The 19,367-nt window shown below is 41.6% G+C and overlaps 1 protein-coding gene across 2 annotated transcripts in view; it reads left to right on the top strand.

The window, feature by feature from the left end:
- The window catches only part of NDST4 (N-deacetylase and N-sulfotransferase 4), a 197,523-nt gene that overhangs the window by 43,247 nt on the left and 134,909 nt on the right, over positions 1–19,367 (top strand). For both annotated transcript variants that reach the window (XM_054990026.1, XM_054990025.1), the window contains exon 2: positions 16,091–16,178. In XM_054990026.1, the coding sequence (XP_054846001.1) occupies positions 16,091–16,178 (88 nt within the window). The remainder of the gene's footprint in view (positions 1–16,090; positions 16,179–19,367) is intronic.

Genomic DNA, 19,367 nt, shown 5'->3' with positions numbered 1-19,367 from the left:
GAGGGAGAGCAAGAGGCACACTCGAGAAGCCAGCAACACAGCGGGGGTGGGGGAGAAGGTGGGAGGGTGCTGTAAACTCCCCTCCTCACCCATTCTGAGGCCTACTCTACAGCCTGTGACTGAGAAGAGAGGCCAACCTGGGAGGCGAGCATCCCCCCCAAGCTCCTACACCCCCGCAGTGGAGCCTGACAGCCTTCTGTTTCCTGTTGCCAGCCAGACTCATTGAGAGGGTCGGGGAGAGGCTCTTGCAGTCGGTAATATAGGAGCAATTATACTAACTGCTCATGCTGTGACCTTTTGCTCCCTAGGCCCTAAATTCTAACCTTTTAATAGAAATAAAATATTAAAGAGAAAATGACATGGGTTATATTAAGTCTAACCAGTAATTCATCATAGTATACATTAATTTAATCATGAGAGAAATTAGACCATTTCAAACATGAGTATTGCTAGTGCCGTGTTTTGCGGGAAGAACAAAAATGATCACACAAACTTATTTTAAACTATTCAGTAGCTGATAATTTCCTTCATCCATTCCTGAGCGCCGGGAAGGAGAGCGCTGGCTCTCCCCTCTCTTGCCAGGAGAATAGGGGACCTGACAACCTTAAGTGAGTACTACTGGGTCAGGCCCTACTAGGTGTGAATTGATCTCACATTGTATCACATGTTTCAGAGAACACTTGAATAGTAAATTTACTAACAGGTATCCAGTGTGATCCTGGGCACAGTTACACTCTTCTAAGCCCATTGATTTCAATAAACTAATAAAAGTGTAATTCTCGTTAGGATTATATTGTTCATGACTCACAGTAAACCCCAAATGACAATTCTCAAACCCATCCTTCTTAACTAGTTAGCTGAATTCCTGCAATATTTCTGGCATTTTAAGATGTTATCAAAACTGTAACACCAACAGCTTAACCAAATGAGGCATTGTCGTACTTGCAGTATTGATGGTCAATAACTCATGAGTAATTGGTGTATTTCTTGCTGTATTACACCATTCATCTCACTCAACTGAAATTGGTTACCTATAGAAGAACGGCTGCAGTCCTGTACACTGAATTATGGGCAATTAGATTCCAGACACTCTTCTGATTCTTACGAGTTAGGAAAGAGCAGCATAAGATGTTTTCCTGTTATTACTCCTACTTTTGAAAGAATGGTTGTCCTTCACTACTCTTCATTCCTGCATAAATAATTACATACTGATTTCTAACTAATGTTGACTGTATTAGAAAGTATTCTACATTTCAAAATGCAGTTATAAAATAAAACTAACATGAAAAGCTTGTTTCAGGCAGTACTAGAGTTTTGAATTTTATAATGAATATGGAGAGCCCAGGAAAATCCAGCTTGTGGATATTTAGACATGGTCATGTTTGTGTTTTTAAAAGCTCTTAAAGGTATTATAATAATGTTATGATTTGTAGAGTTAATACCAGTGAATTTTTGCCATTCCATTCCTTTACGATATTATGGGTTCCTTACATTCTATATCCTGTGAATTTTAGTCAAATGAGGAGAAATTCCAAAATGCATCCTGCAGCTAGACGTATGAGCAGTTTCCAGGACATTCAGTTCATCTGTATCATTTCTCCACTCTGTACAGGTGATGGGCAAGGGCACATTGATAAAGTGTGGCAAAAAAAACAATTATGACATGATTGTACATATGACCCCATCAAGATTGTTTTTGTGAAGTTTTATGGATGCATGCATGAGCTCTTGATAATGGGTAAAGCACCACACACACACACACACAATCTTGATTCAGTTATGCATGTGAACCTATTGATTGCTTTCTATCATTGCACATATGCACAACAATGAAATATAGGCAAGAAAAGAGACACATTAACAGAAAATGAAGACAAGCTGCTCACAGAACTCTGTCCAATGTTTAAACGTTAACAAAGGGAAGAACAGAGGTTTACTAATAGGGATGTGGCCTCAGATATATCCAGTCCAAATACATATCCAAAAAATTCCTTATTGATTTTTTGGGTATATTTGGCTGCCTAAAGTGATATTCGGGATCTTCAGGACATATTAAGGATCCCAGACCTGTATTTTTGCTTTAGTAGGTTTCTGGGGCAATGCAAGGGAGGGGAGAAAGACATCTTGCCCAGCCCAGGGAAGGCAGATTGAGTCTTACCTGGCCAGAGGAAGGTAGCTCCCAACTCCTAGCAGACCTGTGGGTCTGGCTGGCTCCTTCTCCCTCCCTTCCCTCCTTTGTGGGGGTGGGGCTGTTTTCCAGGACGAATTTTTCTTCCCAGTCCACCCCTCCCCTTCTGGTTGGATGGCTAGGGGACACTTTGTTGAGGGGTCTGTAGAAATGAACCACTTGGTGTGATTTGCTTGAAACTTGGGGGGGGGGGTTCAAGAGGTCAGGTAGCACTAGAGCCCCTGCAATTTTGGTTCATTTGCTTGAAAAATGTTTACTGTAGCCCCCTGAACAGATGCCCTAAGGGGATAATGGCACCCAAATAATTCCAGAATCCCTGAAGAACTCAAATCCTAAAACAGTACTGGGGACCCAAATACCATCAAAGATAGCCAGAGGTTATCCCTTTCTAAAATTCAAATCCAAAATATACAGGGTTTTTGTTTTTGTTTAGATTCACATCCCTAGTTACTAATCTTTACTTCCACTTCAGAAACACGATAATTCCAAATTCCAAAATCCAATGAGTAATTTGAATGAGAGTTTCAAAAACATCCCTAGTTTATGCCCTGCTCCTTCTCAATAAGACAAGTGTCTTACAAAAAGTGTTTAAATTCTACAACACAACAAAATACTTCATAAAGCAATCATATAACATTATCAAAACAGCTAAATCTAGAAGCAAATGAATAAAGCATTGTTCAGTTCACATTTGAAACACGCCCATAAATTGTTCAGTCTTCCAAGACTCTAGGAAATGATTTTCTGAAGAGGACGGTTTTACCTACATTCCTAAATTCAAAGTGTGATTTAATATCATACAACCACTTTCCTAGGGCAAGAAGAAGATCTTGGATTTGGCAGCTTCCTTCTCAGTTACAGGCTGGGTACTCAAAACAGGTCCTTTGGCAACTAGTCTCTCCTGTACACCAATCAGGCATCAGACGTGCTACCCTCATGGAAGAAGCTCTTAGGTAGACATGGGCACGATCCAAAAAATAATCCCGATTTAGCTGATCGTGATTCCACGGCGCCGGCGAACCCTGGTTCCCGAACCTCACTGATCAAGTTCCGTTTCCGATGCAGAATCGGGAATCGGGAAGGCCGATGTGGGAGGGCGCCCCGCGGTTTCCAGCACTAAAGGAATGGTGGGTGACGGTGGCCGCCGGGCCTGGCAGGCCTGGGGAGGTGGCGGCGAGCCGCCTCTCCTGCGGGGGCGGGGGGGTCTGGCCGCTCGCCGGCGGCACCCCCCATGTGCCTGGCCGCCGGGCCAAACTGGAGCGGGGCATATTCCCCGCCAAGGAAGGGAGGTGGGTGAGGAGATTCAAGAGCCCATGGCTACAGAAGAACACCCCCTTCCCCCGCCCTCCCCTCTCTTCTCCCAAATGGACGAGACAGGAGCACGCTTTTCTGGCTGCTCCGTGGTTGGAAGGAAGCCCTGCTGATCAAGGAAAGCTGGGCTTCCATTCACGTTTCCAGGGTGACAGAAGGAGGGCAAACAGCTCCGGCATTCCCCAGGCTCCGTTTCCACGGGGCTCCATTCCCTCGGGAACAGATGGCTGGCACCAGACTGTCTGCAGACTGCAATCCTGAATGTAAACCAATCGATCTGATTGAGACCCGATAGAGCGCCCCACCTGAGCGCTGAACCGGGAGCCGTGGACAGAACCGATCAGCCCGGTCCCGATGGCACAAACGCCAAAATCGGGGCAATTTTCAGACTGTAATTCCGATCATGCCCATGTCTACTCTTAGGTTACATGTGATATACATAACGGTGGGAAGGAGGTCTGCCACTCCCTCCCCAACATAATTTGAATTGTGGTTCCAGTAAACATGTACACTGGTCAAAATTGTACAGCGTGAAAACAGTGGGCGGAAGGGAACTGGCACCTGCTTGCGGATGCTGTCAGATTAATTCCATGATGCTGCTGTCATTATGGTTGGGCTGCTTTTCCTAGTATTTAACCTTAAAGCGACTTGTTTTGCAGTTGAAACTCTTCCCTCTTGTATTGTTGTCACTGACAGAAAAGAAAGATAAAACAATATGGTGTTCTCCGTCTCCACTCATACCATAATTCCTTTTCTACTTGTCAGTAGCAATGTTCATGGAAACACCATACATGCAAATAGGTGTAGTCGCTAAATGTTAGTTTCAATGACTGAATTACTTTGTTGACTTTTAGAAACCACTTTGTACTAGCCAGCGCTGTACTGTTGACTCATACAGATGTGTTTTAGGCCAACCTGTAACTTCTTTAATCTGCTGCCTTCTGCTAAGTGGAACAAAATCCACACCTTGTTACACATTCGAATGCATCATGTATATCTTGGATGGCCAACTGGTGGCCTGTGAGATGCATCACAAGATAATTTTGTCTAGCTCCCCAAACAAAAACAAGCTATATTTGCAGCTTTGCAAAAGCCAACATGAGGAAAAGAATCTCTCTCTCTCTCTCTCTCTCTCTCTCTCTCTCTCTCTCTCTCTCACACACACACACACACACACACACACACACACATTTACAGAGGATTTCAAGTGTGACAGCACCATAGAAAATCATTCCCAGATATTGGAGGAAACATCCAAGTCTTTACTTGGATCAGATATTTATTGCTCTTTAAACTTAACAAGAAACCTCTCGATAGTTCACTGCCTTGAAGAGCCATTGATAGACAGAAGCAAACCAAGCCGAGACCCAGGGATGCTGGTAGCACTGCAAAGGTTTTTTGTCTTGGAACCAGACACCAGCAGAGACACCAGAGGTTCACCCTTCTTGCCCATTGCCTCCTCCTGTTCTGACATCAGCTGGATGCAGGTTGAGCAGCCACTGTGGTACAGTTTTCAGGTTGTCCCAAAAGAGAGAGCAAATGGCCACTTGGTCATTCATTTGATGCATGCAACATTATCAAGTTTCATACATGCCATAGTGCTAAATAATAACAACACTATGGCCATTTCCACACGGCTTACCTGTGCTCGTAACGTCCCGGTAGATCGCGCAAAAAACATGGAAGATCGCGTTTCCTCACGTGAGATTTGTGCGACGTCGCATGACATCATGCAAATCTCGCGCGAGAAAACACGATATTCCGCGGTTTTTGCATGATCTACTGGGACATTACGAGCACAGGTAAGCCGTGTGGAAACGGCCTGTGTTCGGCCCTTCTCGGATACATGTTTCAGCTGTTTGAAAAAGGACCTTCTCAGCTTTGGATGAAGGTGTGCTTAGGTTTTTTAAAAGGCAGTTTGTTCCCATTTGTTCTCTGAGATCAACAACTTGCAAAGTTTTTATGAAGGTCCATATCCTAGCCAAAAATGACATATCTAGTAAAGTAGAACTCAAATCATCTTTGTTGAAAATTTACTGAAAGAAATCCCTTGTCAGTTCTGCTGAAGAAAGCACAGTGTCTTGTGGAATTACTGACAGAGCAGAAGAATGCCTTGAAGAAGTCCTGCACCTATCAACTCTTTGCAAAACTTTGGAGGAACTACAATATATATAATTCAAAATCAGTATCACAATTTCTATCCACTCCATTCTCCGTTTGTAAGACAACTGAAAAGATGTTTCTTTGCATTGTGATGGTGTTGCTACCTTTCAAAGTAGCAAGTGTCAAGTGCTTTAGGATCCAACAGGCTTTGGGTTGGGTGGCAGAATGCAGAATGCATTTTCTCCCAGACAAAACCAAGATGAGGCTGATTGCTTTCAGCAGTTGAACATGCCATGCTGCATGATGTAAATACAGAAGAAACTTGATTGGCTGTGGTGAATATTGCAAATTTGGTGGGAAATGAGTAAGAAAACAACAACAACTGTAAGGAAACTTATTTCTGTTAAATGCAGATTCTAATGCTCATAACAAGTTTTTGTTTGTTAAACTTGAGGAAGTGGTATATTCCTAGTTATTTCAGCTACATGTTATATTCATATTATACATTTTTTTGCATCTTAACCTCAAACATGATGTATGAAGCTAAAATTGCTATTGCCATTTAAAAATATTTATATGAAATGCTGAAAATTCAATATCCTTGACCGTTATTTTGTAAGAAGGGGGAAGTTGATTGCTCCTAAGTATCACCCATCATGTCAACTGTTCTGACCCAGTCATCAAAAGTTTATAAATGCTAATGACTCTCCCAGTGGAAGACAATGAAATGGCCAGCTTACCCCTTAGCTGGAATCTTATACTTAGAAGATGACAGACTTCGGAAGGCTAAATTGTATCTTCCTGGATACCTCAGTAAGGGAAAATTTGACCCATGTGGGAGGGGGGGAGTGAGCAGAGAAAATAAATTCCCTTGACATGGAAGCATCAGGGTCTATTTTTGCTAAACCCACTGTGGATAACTTGCCTGAAGGAGCTCTCATATTGGGCTCCATCTCGGATGGCAGCCATCATGCAGGAGAGAAAGGGCTGGCAGCCCGGACAAAGATTCCAAGGTAATGGAACACTTTTCTGTACATTTAAGATTAAAGAGCCTACCTTAGAACAAGACCAGCTAGGTCCTGTGTAGGACTGAAGGAGAGAGCACTGTGTGTTTGTACCTTATTTTATATCCCTTGTTCAATTTGTTTCTGTACTGTTTCTGTGCATGCACTTTTGCCCCAGCACCCCCGTATTATGACATAAGACAATAAAGACAAGAAAAACTGGGTGTGGGTTTAACTAGTTTTGCTTATTTATTTAAATTCATTTAAATAGCTGATCTACATCACTGATTATTTAAATAAGCCAACCATTTTGAGGGTGGGCTGCCCTGGGCAAACGCTTGGGTGCACCCACCAAAAAGGTCCACCATACTCCAAACTCAGCCAGTGATTATCACAGGCTTTGTTTATCCCAGCCTGCACAGCTATTCTGTGCCAAGAGATGCCCAACTTCATCTACCTCCCCTGATGGGCTGCAAGGCACCTGCTAGGTTTGAGAGATGCTGCTCAGCCCACAGGGTGCTCCTTCACAGTGACACCCAGCAACATGGCATGTGATGGCCTGTTCCAATCACACCCTCCATTACCATGATGGTATTATCAGGGTGTTTGCCAATTAACCCTACTTATCCTGAGCAACCTGCCCTGATCCTGATAACTAGCTGTGGCCTAACCAGTATTTCAACCAGAACTATTTGAAATAACTCCCAACCCAGAGGCAGCATGGTAAAGGCGAAAAAAGGGGCTACACCATTGCCAGTCTGATGAACATGCCTCCAAATTTCTACTCAGCCCCATACTGGCAACCAGCTAGTCCTATGCTATACCTCGGGAGGGAGGGTGGGCCAGTTGCTGTGGCAACCTGCCAGCCGGGGAGAAGGTGAAGGTAAACAAATAGCTTCCTGTTGCCTTCCCCTAATTGGCTGAGACCCTTTAGCCCCCACCAGTAATGTCTTGTGTCCCATTTGCTTTGATGTAGGGCCAGGGCAAACAGAATCCACAGTATTAATGCCATGAATGTTCGTTCTTTTTCAATACATCCTTTTCTATTTTAAATGCTGGTAGTTGCATTCTCTACCACATAGACCATTCAAACATACTGTCTAAAACAAATGCCATGGGAAGGGAGGTGGTTGGTTGCTGGAGTGCCTAAGTGCAATAAATTCTCCCTGTGGTATCCAGTTGTTGGGTAGCAGGCAAGGCAGGGATTAGGTGGACCCTTTAAATGGACACATTTAAGCTAGGAGTGCTCACCCCCTTTCTGGGAAGTTCCAGAACTGACCAGCTGATGGCAGTGTACCAAAGGAGAAGCATGAGAAACCCCTTCAGAGGTGGGCAAAATCAGGAGAATGGCACATCACTGGGTGGAGATCTAGGCCAACTACTGAGTGCTTAGATGGCTTGGAAGGCTGACACGGAATGAAGCTTGTAGGTTGGGGTGGGTTGGGGTGGGTGGGTGGAATTCTGCTACAGTATGTATCAGGAGGCTCATGTATAGTGTTTGTCCCATACCCATGGGTCAAATGTTATGATGAACATAGGGCTATACATGTTTGCAAAGGTCTGGCAGATCCGTATCAGTATGCATGGAACACTAGAAAAACAATATTCACTTAATTACAACCATGCATGACTCACTAAAACCGCTCAAGTTATTGATTATGTTTGTCTCTCTTTTTTCTTACAAAAAAATCTGAGATGAGTTTTTGTTGGCTCAATTAATCTGGAATCTGTCCTCTGCATCTTTATAAATGATTCCTCATGCAAACAAGGGATCCGGCTCCCACAAAGGTGCAGACCTTTGGGTTAGAAGTGAAACCTCTTTAATTACTTTGGCTGACTTTCGTTTTTTACAATGTCTTGGGAACTCTAGCTACAGTGTTTTAGTGTTCTTATCATTTAGCTTATATTTAGCGCTTTCCCCCTCCTGAATAATACGCCCAGCCTAGTCTGGCCTGTATCTTCTTGGCATAGAAATAAGGAAAAGAGAAGAAGCTATTCCTACAGGTTCCCAAAGGATTCGATAACCTCTTCACTCTCCTTAGCTAGAGGTGTTTTGACCTTTAATTAAAAGGCAAATTTGTTGTCTTCCATTCAGAAGACAGCAAATAATGATCTCATTAAAATGAGGTTAGTGTTCAGGCCTTAGAGCAATAAGAACGGAAGTCTCATTAGTAGCTAACAATCCAGAACACAGCACATAAATAAAGCTAATATGGCACAGCAAAATGCCTTGGTGCATTAAATTTGAGCAGAATCAAATGTTTACAGTCAATGATGTCTGGGGCATGAAGTTTTAATGTACTTAATAAAGGAAAGCAAATTGCTTCCTATTAGCCATGAAATGTTCCAGGAAAAATAGCCCCCCAAAAAGTTTATTATGCAAATGAAGGAGATAGTTGTAATTAACAAGGACATTGTGGGAAAATATCAGCCCTCCTTAATAGATTCAGCAATTATGAAGAATAAAGACAAGTCAACTCAAGCCTACACAGCATAATTACACGGATGAATCTAAAGTCCTGCTGAGCAGAAGCAAAACACACACAAATAAAAAGACTTATCCTATAGATGCTGAAGAGAGATTCACAGTCCTACCAACAAAGCAGAGAATCCATTAATATATTGAAACCAACAATTGCACAAAGACCTTGGATAATAGACGTGCTTCATTTGATTACCTTTTTTGAATGCAAATTGTTGAGATGGGCATTCTGATTTGAGCCTTTCTGATTCCAAAGATGTCTGACAAGTCTTTCCTTTTGAAACAATATTTATTTCAACAGTTTTGAAAGGTGCTATTCTTTTAAAAAATCTGTAATGGTGTTGAGTTAATTGCTAAATGACATTCACAGCCTTAATGGCAGACATATTTTTTTTTTAAAAAACTACTCAATAATCAATAAAATAAAATAAAATAATAGTTCCTAAAAGATGTGTCCAGAAACACACTGCCCTCTCCCTTGGATTGTCAAAGCTTTATGAGCCCCTGCATTCCATACTGTAATGATTTTTTTTGTTTTTTAACCCTGCCTTGGATCTTTAATTTATCTCCTCCTTATATTACTTTAAACTTTTACCTCAGAGGGGCCCTGGTCACAATCAGTATTCCTTTTATTTCCACTCGCACAGAGCTCCAGGTGTTCTCTACTTTACCGAGGCTTATAACTCGAGAACTCCTTCCCTTTGGGGTTTGAATCCCACTGCTAACCCCACCGGTGGTGTTTTGCCCTGTTTGCATGACATGTATATTGCTGCCCCCCAAAAGGTTTTTGCTGTCATAAAGGCTTTTGCCTTAAATCTCTTCTGTTTAACTAGTATTAAAGGAAGGCTTTGTCATAGATGGTAGTTTGACAGAATGGTCAGCACATGAGAGTGGCTGCTAAGTAAAAAAGGATCCTCTTTTGTTTAATCAGAAGTAGAATTTGCAGAGTTTTGATAAGCATATTGGTTTCAGAATAGTTCATAAGTAGAGGTGGGCAGGGTCCAGAAAACAGACCAAAATTTTGCACAGTCAGGTCTGGTTTGTGGTTCACGAACACACAGTTCGTGGGACTCACCTTTTTCATTAATTTTGGTCCGTTTGGGCCAGTCCATTGGTCTGTGATCCATGAGTCCAGACATCCTGGCTGATCTATCAATTCCCTAGGCAATGGAGAGGACGTCTGCAGACCTTTTGCATCCCTTAAAAACTTAACAGGCAGCTTTGTCTGCCAACCAGAGAGCTCTCATTCTGCAAGGGAGGGGTGGACATTCCGCAGCCAATCTTAGCCCTCAAAACTTTGATAGGCAGCTCTGCCTGCTGACAGCTCCCATTCTGCTCTATACAAGCAAGAAGAAAGAATTAATTCCCTAAACAATGGAGGGGTGGATGTTCAGCAGCCATGGCAACACCAATCTTAGCCTTCAAAACCTTGATAGGCAGCTCTGCCTGCCAACCAGACAGCTCCCATTCTGCTCTATGTGAGCAAGGAGGAAGAAAGAATTCCCTAGGCAACATCTGGGAAGGTGTCTATGTGATGAGTGAGGGAGCTCTGCCCTGACACTTTTCTGTTTGATTTTGCCTCATTGCAACTTTTTGGTGCTGCTAGCCAATGCAAGTCAATTAGCATTTGCAACTCCAGTATTTACTGGAAGTTTCCTGGGATGGCCCCTTTGGGGGTCTGTAACTCGGACATCTGAGATGCAATCTTGTACAAACTTGGAGGGAGGCTGGAGGAGAGGCTGCTGAAGATTCTTTGTAAGTTTGGGTTCTTTGAGTGTGAAGAGGCAGAGCCAGTACTGCTGGAAGGAACAGACCACAGACTAACAAACCAGTCTGATGAATGGGGCTGGTCTGTGAAAGTTCATGGTCTGTGGTCCGTGAAAACTGATGGACCACGGACCAGTGGTCCATGGGGTTTTCCCAGTCTGTGCCCACCTCTATTCATAAGCTTGGTGGTTTCATAAATAGTTATATATTCTCAGACTCAGTTACAAAGGCTAATTTTTTCACACAGATCTTCACTAACCAAATAAACTCTCCACTCCTTCACACAGACATAGATTCACTCAGGCCTTTCCACACAGCTTGCCTGACTTAGATAGAATGAGACCCTTTCAGGATTCCACACAATTTGCCTGACTTAGCTAGAATAATCTCTTTCTAAGAGGTTATTCAGACTAAAACTGCAATTCACTCCACCCCCTAGGGTACAACAATCATCCAACCAAAGCACACCTCAAGAACCCATCCAGCCCACCCTCCATCTTACTTAAGAGGCCTACATTTAAACCTAGAGTAATAAATATTTTAAAAACCCACATTAACACACACACACTTTATATGCAAAACATTACACACACACAAAGGAAATAGCATCCTTTATTTTTATTACATTTCTTTATCCATTACCTTCGAATGTTCCAAGCAGCTTACTGGGTTTTCTGGTGGTCACTTGCATATGTACTGTTCAGGTCCACATTAGCTCAGCTTTAGCAATGCTATAGCATTATCAGATCCACTAATCATGAGCTTAGACCCAGAATAGAAGTTCCATGGGTGCAAGAGTTTCTTCTTATGAAGTATAATTTTCCTACTTCCCCCTTCCACAACAGCTGAAAATGCATCCTAAGATCCTGTTTCTTGGGGCCTGAGGAGGGACCCTCAGAAAGAAAATTGGGGAAGGGGACATTTTAGACTGCCTCGGGAAGAAGAGGAAGGAAATTTTGCTTTGAGTTGTAAATTCTTCTGCCCATAGAAATGCTAGTCTGTATCCAAGCCATTGACTTCACACTCTCTGCCAACAAGCCCTGTATGGCCCTGTATGGTATTCAGTTTGCCATCCCCCTACCCAGTATGGGGTATAGTATTGGCAAGTCCTCTGAGGGTGAAAGCAGGGGGTGGGAGTTGTGGAAAGTTGTCGGACCAGAGGAATGAGTCGTGCCAGAGATGACTGAGTAAAAATTATAGATCCAGAGGAGTTAGCCATGTTAGTCTGTAGTAGCAAAATAGAAAAGAGTCCAGTAGCACCTTTAAGATGCATCTGACAAAGAGAACTGTGATTCTCGAAAGCTTATGCTACAGTAAAGTTGGTTAGTTTTAAAGGTGCTACTGGACTCTTTTCTATTTTGAGTAAAAATTGACTCCAAACACTGAACTTGGGGCTGATTTTTAATCAATTGGCATCTGTCGCAACCCGTTGCTTCTGTATCCCGCTGGGAATGATGTTATCATACTTGTTCTCACAGGGGAAACAGAGCTGAATTGGCACCTTGCTCTCCGGAATCACTTGCAGATGCAGTCACACAAAGGGAGCTTCTGTGAAATCAGCATTCACATGCACTAAACAAAAACATCCTGCACTTGAATTGAGGACTAAACATACAATCCTGCACTTGAGCATCCCTAGGTACTTTGTAACATGTAGAGAAACTCTGGGAGATCCAGGTTAAATATCCATTCAGCTGTCACCCTTGGGCCATAGTCATGCTCAACTTGCTGTGGTTGCTGGATTGCTGTGAAGATACAATGGAGGATATGGAAATGTTCATGCTTTCCTGAACTCTCTGGAAGAAAAGTGGGATAAAAAGGTAATAGATGAATGTCTTTAAGATACTCTAACAGTGAAATCCTAAGCAGAATTACACCAATCTAAGCCCATTGATTTCTGTGCACCAGAGGAAACATAAAAGAACTTAGTGCAGTTCCTCTTACACAAGGTGTTTGCATCACCTAACACTTTCCTCTCTATATATTATAACATCCAGAAATTTGTATTGTCGAAGGCTTTCACGGCCGGAGAACGATGGTTGTTGTGGGTTTTCCGGGCTGTATTGCCGTGGTCTTGGCATTGTAGTTCCTGACATTTCGCCAGCAGCTGTGGCTGGCATCTTCAGAGGTGTAGCACCAAAAGACAGAGATCTCTCAGTGTCACAGTGTGGAAAAGATGTTGGCAGGTTGGCAGGACAAGTTTACATCGGGACCACAAAGCATGGCATCCAGACAAGAATAAAAGAACATGAAAGACACTGCAGACTTGGACAACCTGAAAAATCAGCAGTGGCTGAACATAGCCTAACTCAAACAGGGCACAGTATCTTATTCCAGGACACCAAAATACTGGACAACACTTCCAACTACTTTGTCAGACTGCACAGGGAAGCCTTCTGCCCATAGAAATGCTAGTCTGTATCCAAGCCATTGACTTCACACTCTCTGCCAACAAGCCCTGTATGGCCCTGTATGGTATTCAGTTTGCCATCCCCCTACCCAGTATGGGGTATAGTATTGGCAAGTCCTCTGAGGGTGAAAGCAGGGGGTGGGAGTTGTGAAATTCACAAGCATAAGCAAAACTTCAACAGGAAAGAAGAAACCTTAAGAATGAACAGAGCATGGTTTCCAGTTCTGAAAAACACCAGGCTAACAAAACACTCTATACTTGACAATAGCCCTGCAGAGAAGATTAGCACATCAAGCACCAATCCATATGCAAAAGAACCTCCTCAGGATACAGTGAAGCCTCCCGCCATTAGCATTCCACACCCTGGGAAACTCTTACAGGATGACTCAGCTCAACCCCACCCCTCCTGAGTAGATACAAATGACCTGCCAACATCTTTTCCACACTGTGACACTGAGAGATCTCTGTCTTTTGGTGCTACACCTCTGAAGATGCCAGCCACAGCTGCTGGCGAAACGTCAGGAACTACAATGCCAAGACCACGGCAATACAGCCCGGAAAACCCACAACAACCATCCAGAAATTTGTTGCACTAGATCTTGAGCAAGTAGAATTGTAAGTAGGAATACAATAAGTGTCTTAGTGCAAACATTTACTGTTTTTATATTGTACTATTTGTATTTTTCTTGCATTTTCCCTTGCCCAAGAGCTCTAGCAAAAGTGTAAATTTTGTGCTGGATTCAACCCATAGTCTTTAGTGAAAATAAAAAAATAGATCTCAGATTTGCCTCTAGGATACATTCATGAGCCGCTTATTTGGAAACAGCATCTAACCTATATCAAAAACATTAATTAATGGGATTCCAGCCCAGTAAATCTACTGCCTGCCTATTCTTAATAGGATGCATTAAAGCGTCAATACTAATTGGTCAAATTAAGGCTGCCAATTGCCTGATTGTTTGTGTTTGTTGTTCTGCCAAATTTTTTGCTGGTAGAGTTTTAAGCAGAGGACTTCCCTCATCCCTCTTGCCCATGTATTAGAATGCATGCGTATATAGCTGTAGACGGCATGCACACTAAGGCTCTTCAATTTTACATGATTTCTGCTTGAGTTTCAAGTAATCATACATGCTTCACACATGCAAGCATGCCACAAAACTACACATGACTGCCAGCTTTCATCAGGAGCACCCTTAAAGTGCTATCATTTCATAGCATGCAGTCCAGAGTATGTTTGTTGCTGTGAATACAGATCTGAAACGCCACTGTCCTCAAATGTTGTGTAAACTCTCCCACCAATTTCTGCTGGCTCAGTTCCCTGTTGCTAGCCTGAAACAAAATTTGACAACCCTGGGCAAAATATGTTTTTGTTCCTCAGTTGACTGTAATTTGGCTAAACTTTAAGAATTTAGTGGTCTATGGTATACCAAGATATACATACCCCTTAATCTATTGCAAAAAAAAAAAGCTGTTGTTTGAAATTGCTTTAGTTAGCTGTATTTGAATTTACAGTCCAAAACTAATGAACAACTGCAGTTTTTCATTTCTCACCAAGGGAGATCATGTGCCCACCATTTTTATTTTTGGAAGGGCTACAGTTGATGCCACTGCTAAGCTCTGAGGAAACATTGATGGCATGATCTCATTTCTGGGGCAAGTCCAGAAGTGATGTTACACCATTCTAGTATTCACCAGTAATTCTATGGTAACCCATAGAGTTTCTGCTGAGTCCTAGAGTGATGTGATGCCCACTTCCAGGTTTTGTCCCAGAAATGATGTTACACTATCATTGCAATGACACCTCCATGCCCCTGCTGGCAACCCTATACACCGCTGTGCAAGGGCATGGCTGCTGAGTGGACAGGACATTAATAATACCTGCGGTGAGCGCAAACAATAACATCACCGGTGGTGCTGAGTTCTGATACTCAGTAGTTGTGTGCAAGGTGCTGCAGTGGTTTACATTGCCACCTCCTGATGCCCTCTGGTGAAGGCTCTGAATCCCTTTCTTCCTTCAATAGCACTTAGTGGTGAGAGCTAAAGACATCTCAGCAAACCACCATACAACCTGTACCTGTTGCTTGTCAGTGAACTGTTTGTAATCTGTTTAAAACACATTAGTAAAAAGACAGCTGTTTATCTCTCTGGTGAAAGAGATTTGTCCTTGATAAGTGCTATTTGTCCATATTTTTCTTCTAAACACAGATTAAGTATGGATTAGAGGGACAGGAGAGAAATGGTAAGAACATTGTGGAAATACCAATCTAACCCCTAGGATGTGCTTTGAAAGTATATGAAACTGTATTGCTGCAGCTAAGCAGAGCTGGGTCTGCTTGGATGAAAGATTACCTGGGAATCCTGTGCATCTTGAGTTCCATGAGAGGAAAAAATGTAATTAATTAATGTATTAATTTATCAGGGCTTTAAACAAGGGGCTACAACTCGTCCTATTGTGAGAAGCTCAGAATTCTTAAAGAGAGAATATATTGCCAAGCATTTTATATTTTGCACCCCTTTGTCAGTTTGGGAGGCCTAAATTAATAGGCACTACTTTTTTTATATCATTGGAGTTTTGTGCTTATGATACACAAACTGCAGTAGTATGATAAAATGTAATCACAAAATGTAATTCATCATGATACTTTCTTTAACATATGCGTTCCATTTATTACAGTATAACTTGGTGTACATTTATGATACAGAATAAAGTGGGGGAGAGGGGTCACACATCTGAATGTGCTAGGATTTTTTTTTACTTTGAATCTCAACAGCTATTTTAAAATGATCATTTTTTCTACATTCATTCTATTTCTTATTTGTTTCAGGCCTTACTAGAGACTCAAACTTTACTACGCACTCAGGTTGCAAATTTTACCTTCAATCTTGGATTTTCAGGAAAATTTTACCACACAGGTAAGAAGAAATTATAGAGTCTCAAACAGCAGTTAATCAAGACAATTTTAAAGCAAATTCATCTCAGCTGGCAAGACAATGCTGAAGTTTACACGTTAAAAATGAAAAAAAAAATTTAAAATGTAACTTGATAATTTTTTGCCCAAAATTCACTTCAGAACAAGTTAGAATATTAGAGTTCCCAATAAACAATACTTAAAATACCCAGTGATATTCCTGCCTTTCATCAGGAGCAAAGGTTCACAGTTACACACATTTAATACCAAAAAAAATTTGGCCTTCAGAGCAAAACATTTTTCTTTCATGCATTAGAATGCTTTTCAATTGCTGGAATCCTACCCAGAATGCCATTCCCATCTAAGACGTCCATGAAGTAAAATAGAATTCCATGAGTATTGTTTTTGCTCATTCCACAAAATATCTACTATGTTTTTGTAGTGGTACACATTTATATATAGATATGTAAAGTTAGAATCAGGGGTTGCAATTGCAAAACTTATAAAATGCCTACAAAGCTCATTTAATTTACATAACAAAATTCATTCTGTGTGCACATTTATATGGATGAAGTTTATAGAATTTCACAGCGGATCACTGGAGGAATGTTGACCAGAACACTTGATGTCATGAAATTGCAAAACAAGTACCAAATTAAATTAATAACACTTGTTCACCCTCATATCATAGATAGCACTTGGAGGAAATCTTAGAATGTCTCCAAAGGTTTAAAAAACTGGCTCATCAAAATTGAAACCCACCTTTTTTACAGAACTCCTGTCTAAGTCAACATTTATAGATTGAAATGCTTAGATTTGTAGCTATACACTTAATATTATTTTATAGCTCAGATTCTTATTCAGAATTTCCACGTGCATATTTGAGATGTGGGATTCTAGCCTTCCAAATTGTTTCAGCTGATGGGGGAGTGGAAATCTGTGATGTTCATTTCAAACAAATATACTAAAGGCAAATGGTGTATGTGAAAGAAAAGCTCTGATCATTTTCCTAAAGAGATACTGTCAGGTTGGAGATTATAAAAGAAATAGACATAACTGCCAGGTATTTATGGCAGCAGAAGACAGGGCAAAGCTGGTACTGGTTTTGGCTTTCTCAACCTGTCAAGTAAAATAAGACAAAAATGTCAAAAACTGAGACATCCAACCCCATTAAGCTGATGTAGTATTTCTGTGTGAGGAGCACCCTGCAGTGACTTCTCTGGGTTATGAATTAGGCTTATCCAAGTACTACTGTCACATAAGAGAGAATGCATTGTGGAATGGTTTGTTTTTAAAGTGTACTGTTATGTCCAGGGGAGAAAATATGTGGATTAAAAGGAATTTAAATTAAATGAAAAGAGGATTACTTCACCTTTCCAGTTCTAAGTAATTAATTGATTCTGCCCACCCACCCCCTGATTCTGCTGATTAGCATTTTTTGCTTCTCGTCACGTTTGCATTCTGAATCTGCCTGCATTCTTCTTTTAAGCCTCATTCTGTGTTTAAACTGCACTTGCCTGCTGTCCCTTCCCAGCTTTGTTTCTTCTTCATTAAGAACCAACTCGAAGGGGAGGCAGCCATTTGCTGCTGGCACATATCAGAGGCAGCAAAATGCTCCCTGCTGCATCCCTTCCGGCTGGACCCAGGCCACTTATCCAGGCTCCAGCAGCTTCCAGTCCTGAGTGATCTGCTTACACTGCAAAACTGCAGAAATGAACATTCAAAAGGTTCCATAGGGTTGTGTGATCATCACACACACATATGTGCATACTCTGGTTTCTCTTCAGATTGCATATATGTGTAGAATCTTTAATAATCTTAAGTGAACCAAAGTAGAGGAGAGCTTTTACACTGGCACAATGTAATGTGTTGCCGTCAGCAATCATTGTGGGTTGTTACAAGCAAATCCATCAAGGCTCCCTTCATATGATTGTTTGTGTCCTTCTGGTACAGGTTTGAAAGAGGCATAACCCGTGTGTTGTTTCATAGTTATTTTACAGGAGTTAGAGATGGGCTAAAGTACCAGGTCATTCGGCGGAAGAGCTAGTTATTTACCCTTTTTCATGAGGGGAAAAATGTACATATTATTGAAAGAGTGGCTTTCTTTTTAAATACAGCCATTGAGACTTGATCTTGGATGTTGAAAGAATTCTATTAACCAAACATGTGCAAATGCTACTGTTAGTTTTAACAACTGTACGACTGTACCAAACAGTTTCATGCACATCAGTTTTGAATTTTTAGCCTGTCTTAATATCCGCAATTCATTCCTTGGCACTTTGTTTCTAGAGAGAATGAGATCCTTCGTGCTCATTGCCTGATGCATTAAACAATAAACTGCCTGAGTTGCTAATGTTAAGAATGGATATGCAGTACTAAAGATCTCTAGTGGAACGAGCTTAGCTACTTAGCTTCACTGCTTTCAGTGCCTGAGGTATCTTTTTATGGAGAAAAAGTGAAGTTTGAGTAACACTTGTGGTTGATATACAAATCCATCATTTCTTGCAGAAACTGCTGGGGAAAGCATGATTTGGATGACGGCATAGAGGGAATGCTTATTAAATTTGCAGATGATACTAAATTGGAAGGGGTAGCAAATATGGTAGAAGACAGACTCAGGATACAGGATGATCTTGACAGGCTGGAAAACTGGGCTAAAACAAGTAAAATGAATTTCAACAGAGTGAAATGTAAAGTTCTGCATTCAGGTAGGAAAAATCAAATGCATTATTATAGGATGGAGGAGACTTGTCAGTAGTATGTGTGAAAAGTATCTAGAGGTCTTAGCAGACCATACACTGAACATGAGTTAGCAGTGTGATATATAGTAGCTAAAAAGGCAAATGCGCTTTTGGACTGTATCAACAAAAGTATCATGTCCAGATCATGTGAAGTGATGGTGCTGCTTTACTCTGCTCTTTTTAGACCTTACCTAGAATATTGTGTTCAGGTTGGGGCACCACAGTTTAAGAAGGAATGTGTGCAGAGGAGGGCAACAAAGATGGTGAGGGGTCTGGGAGCCAAGTCCTATGAGGAAAGGTTGGAGGAGTTTGATATGTTTAGCCTGGAGAGGAGACAACTGAGAAGTGATATGATAACCATCTTCAAGTACTTGAAGGGCCTTCTTATAAAGGATGGCGTGGAGTTGTTTTTCATTGCCCCAGAAAGTCACACCAGAACCAACGAGTTGAAA

This window comes from Eublepharis macularius, chromosome 10, assembly GCF_028583425.1.
Source record: "Eublepharis macularius isolate TG4126 chromosome 10, MPM_Emac_v1.0, whole genome shotgun sequence".
Classification (NCBI taxonomy): Eukaryota; Metazoa; Chordata; class Lepidosauria; order Squamata; family Eublepharidae; genus Eublepharis; species Eublepharis macularius.
This window is presented reverse-complemented; position numbering and strand designations above follow the sequence as displayed.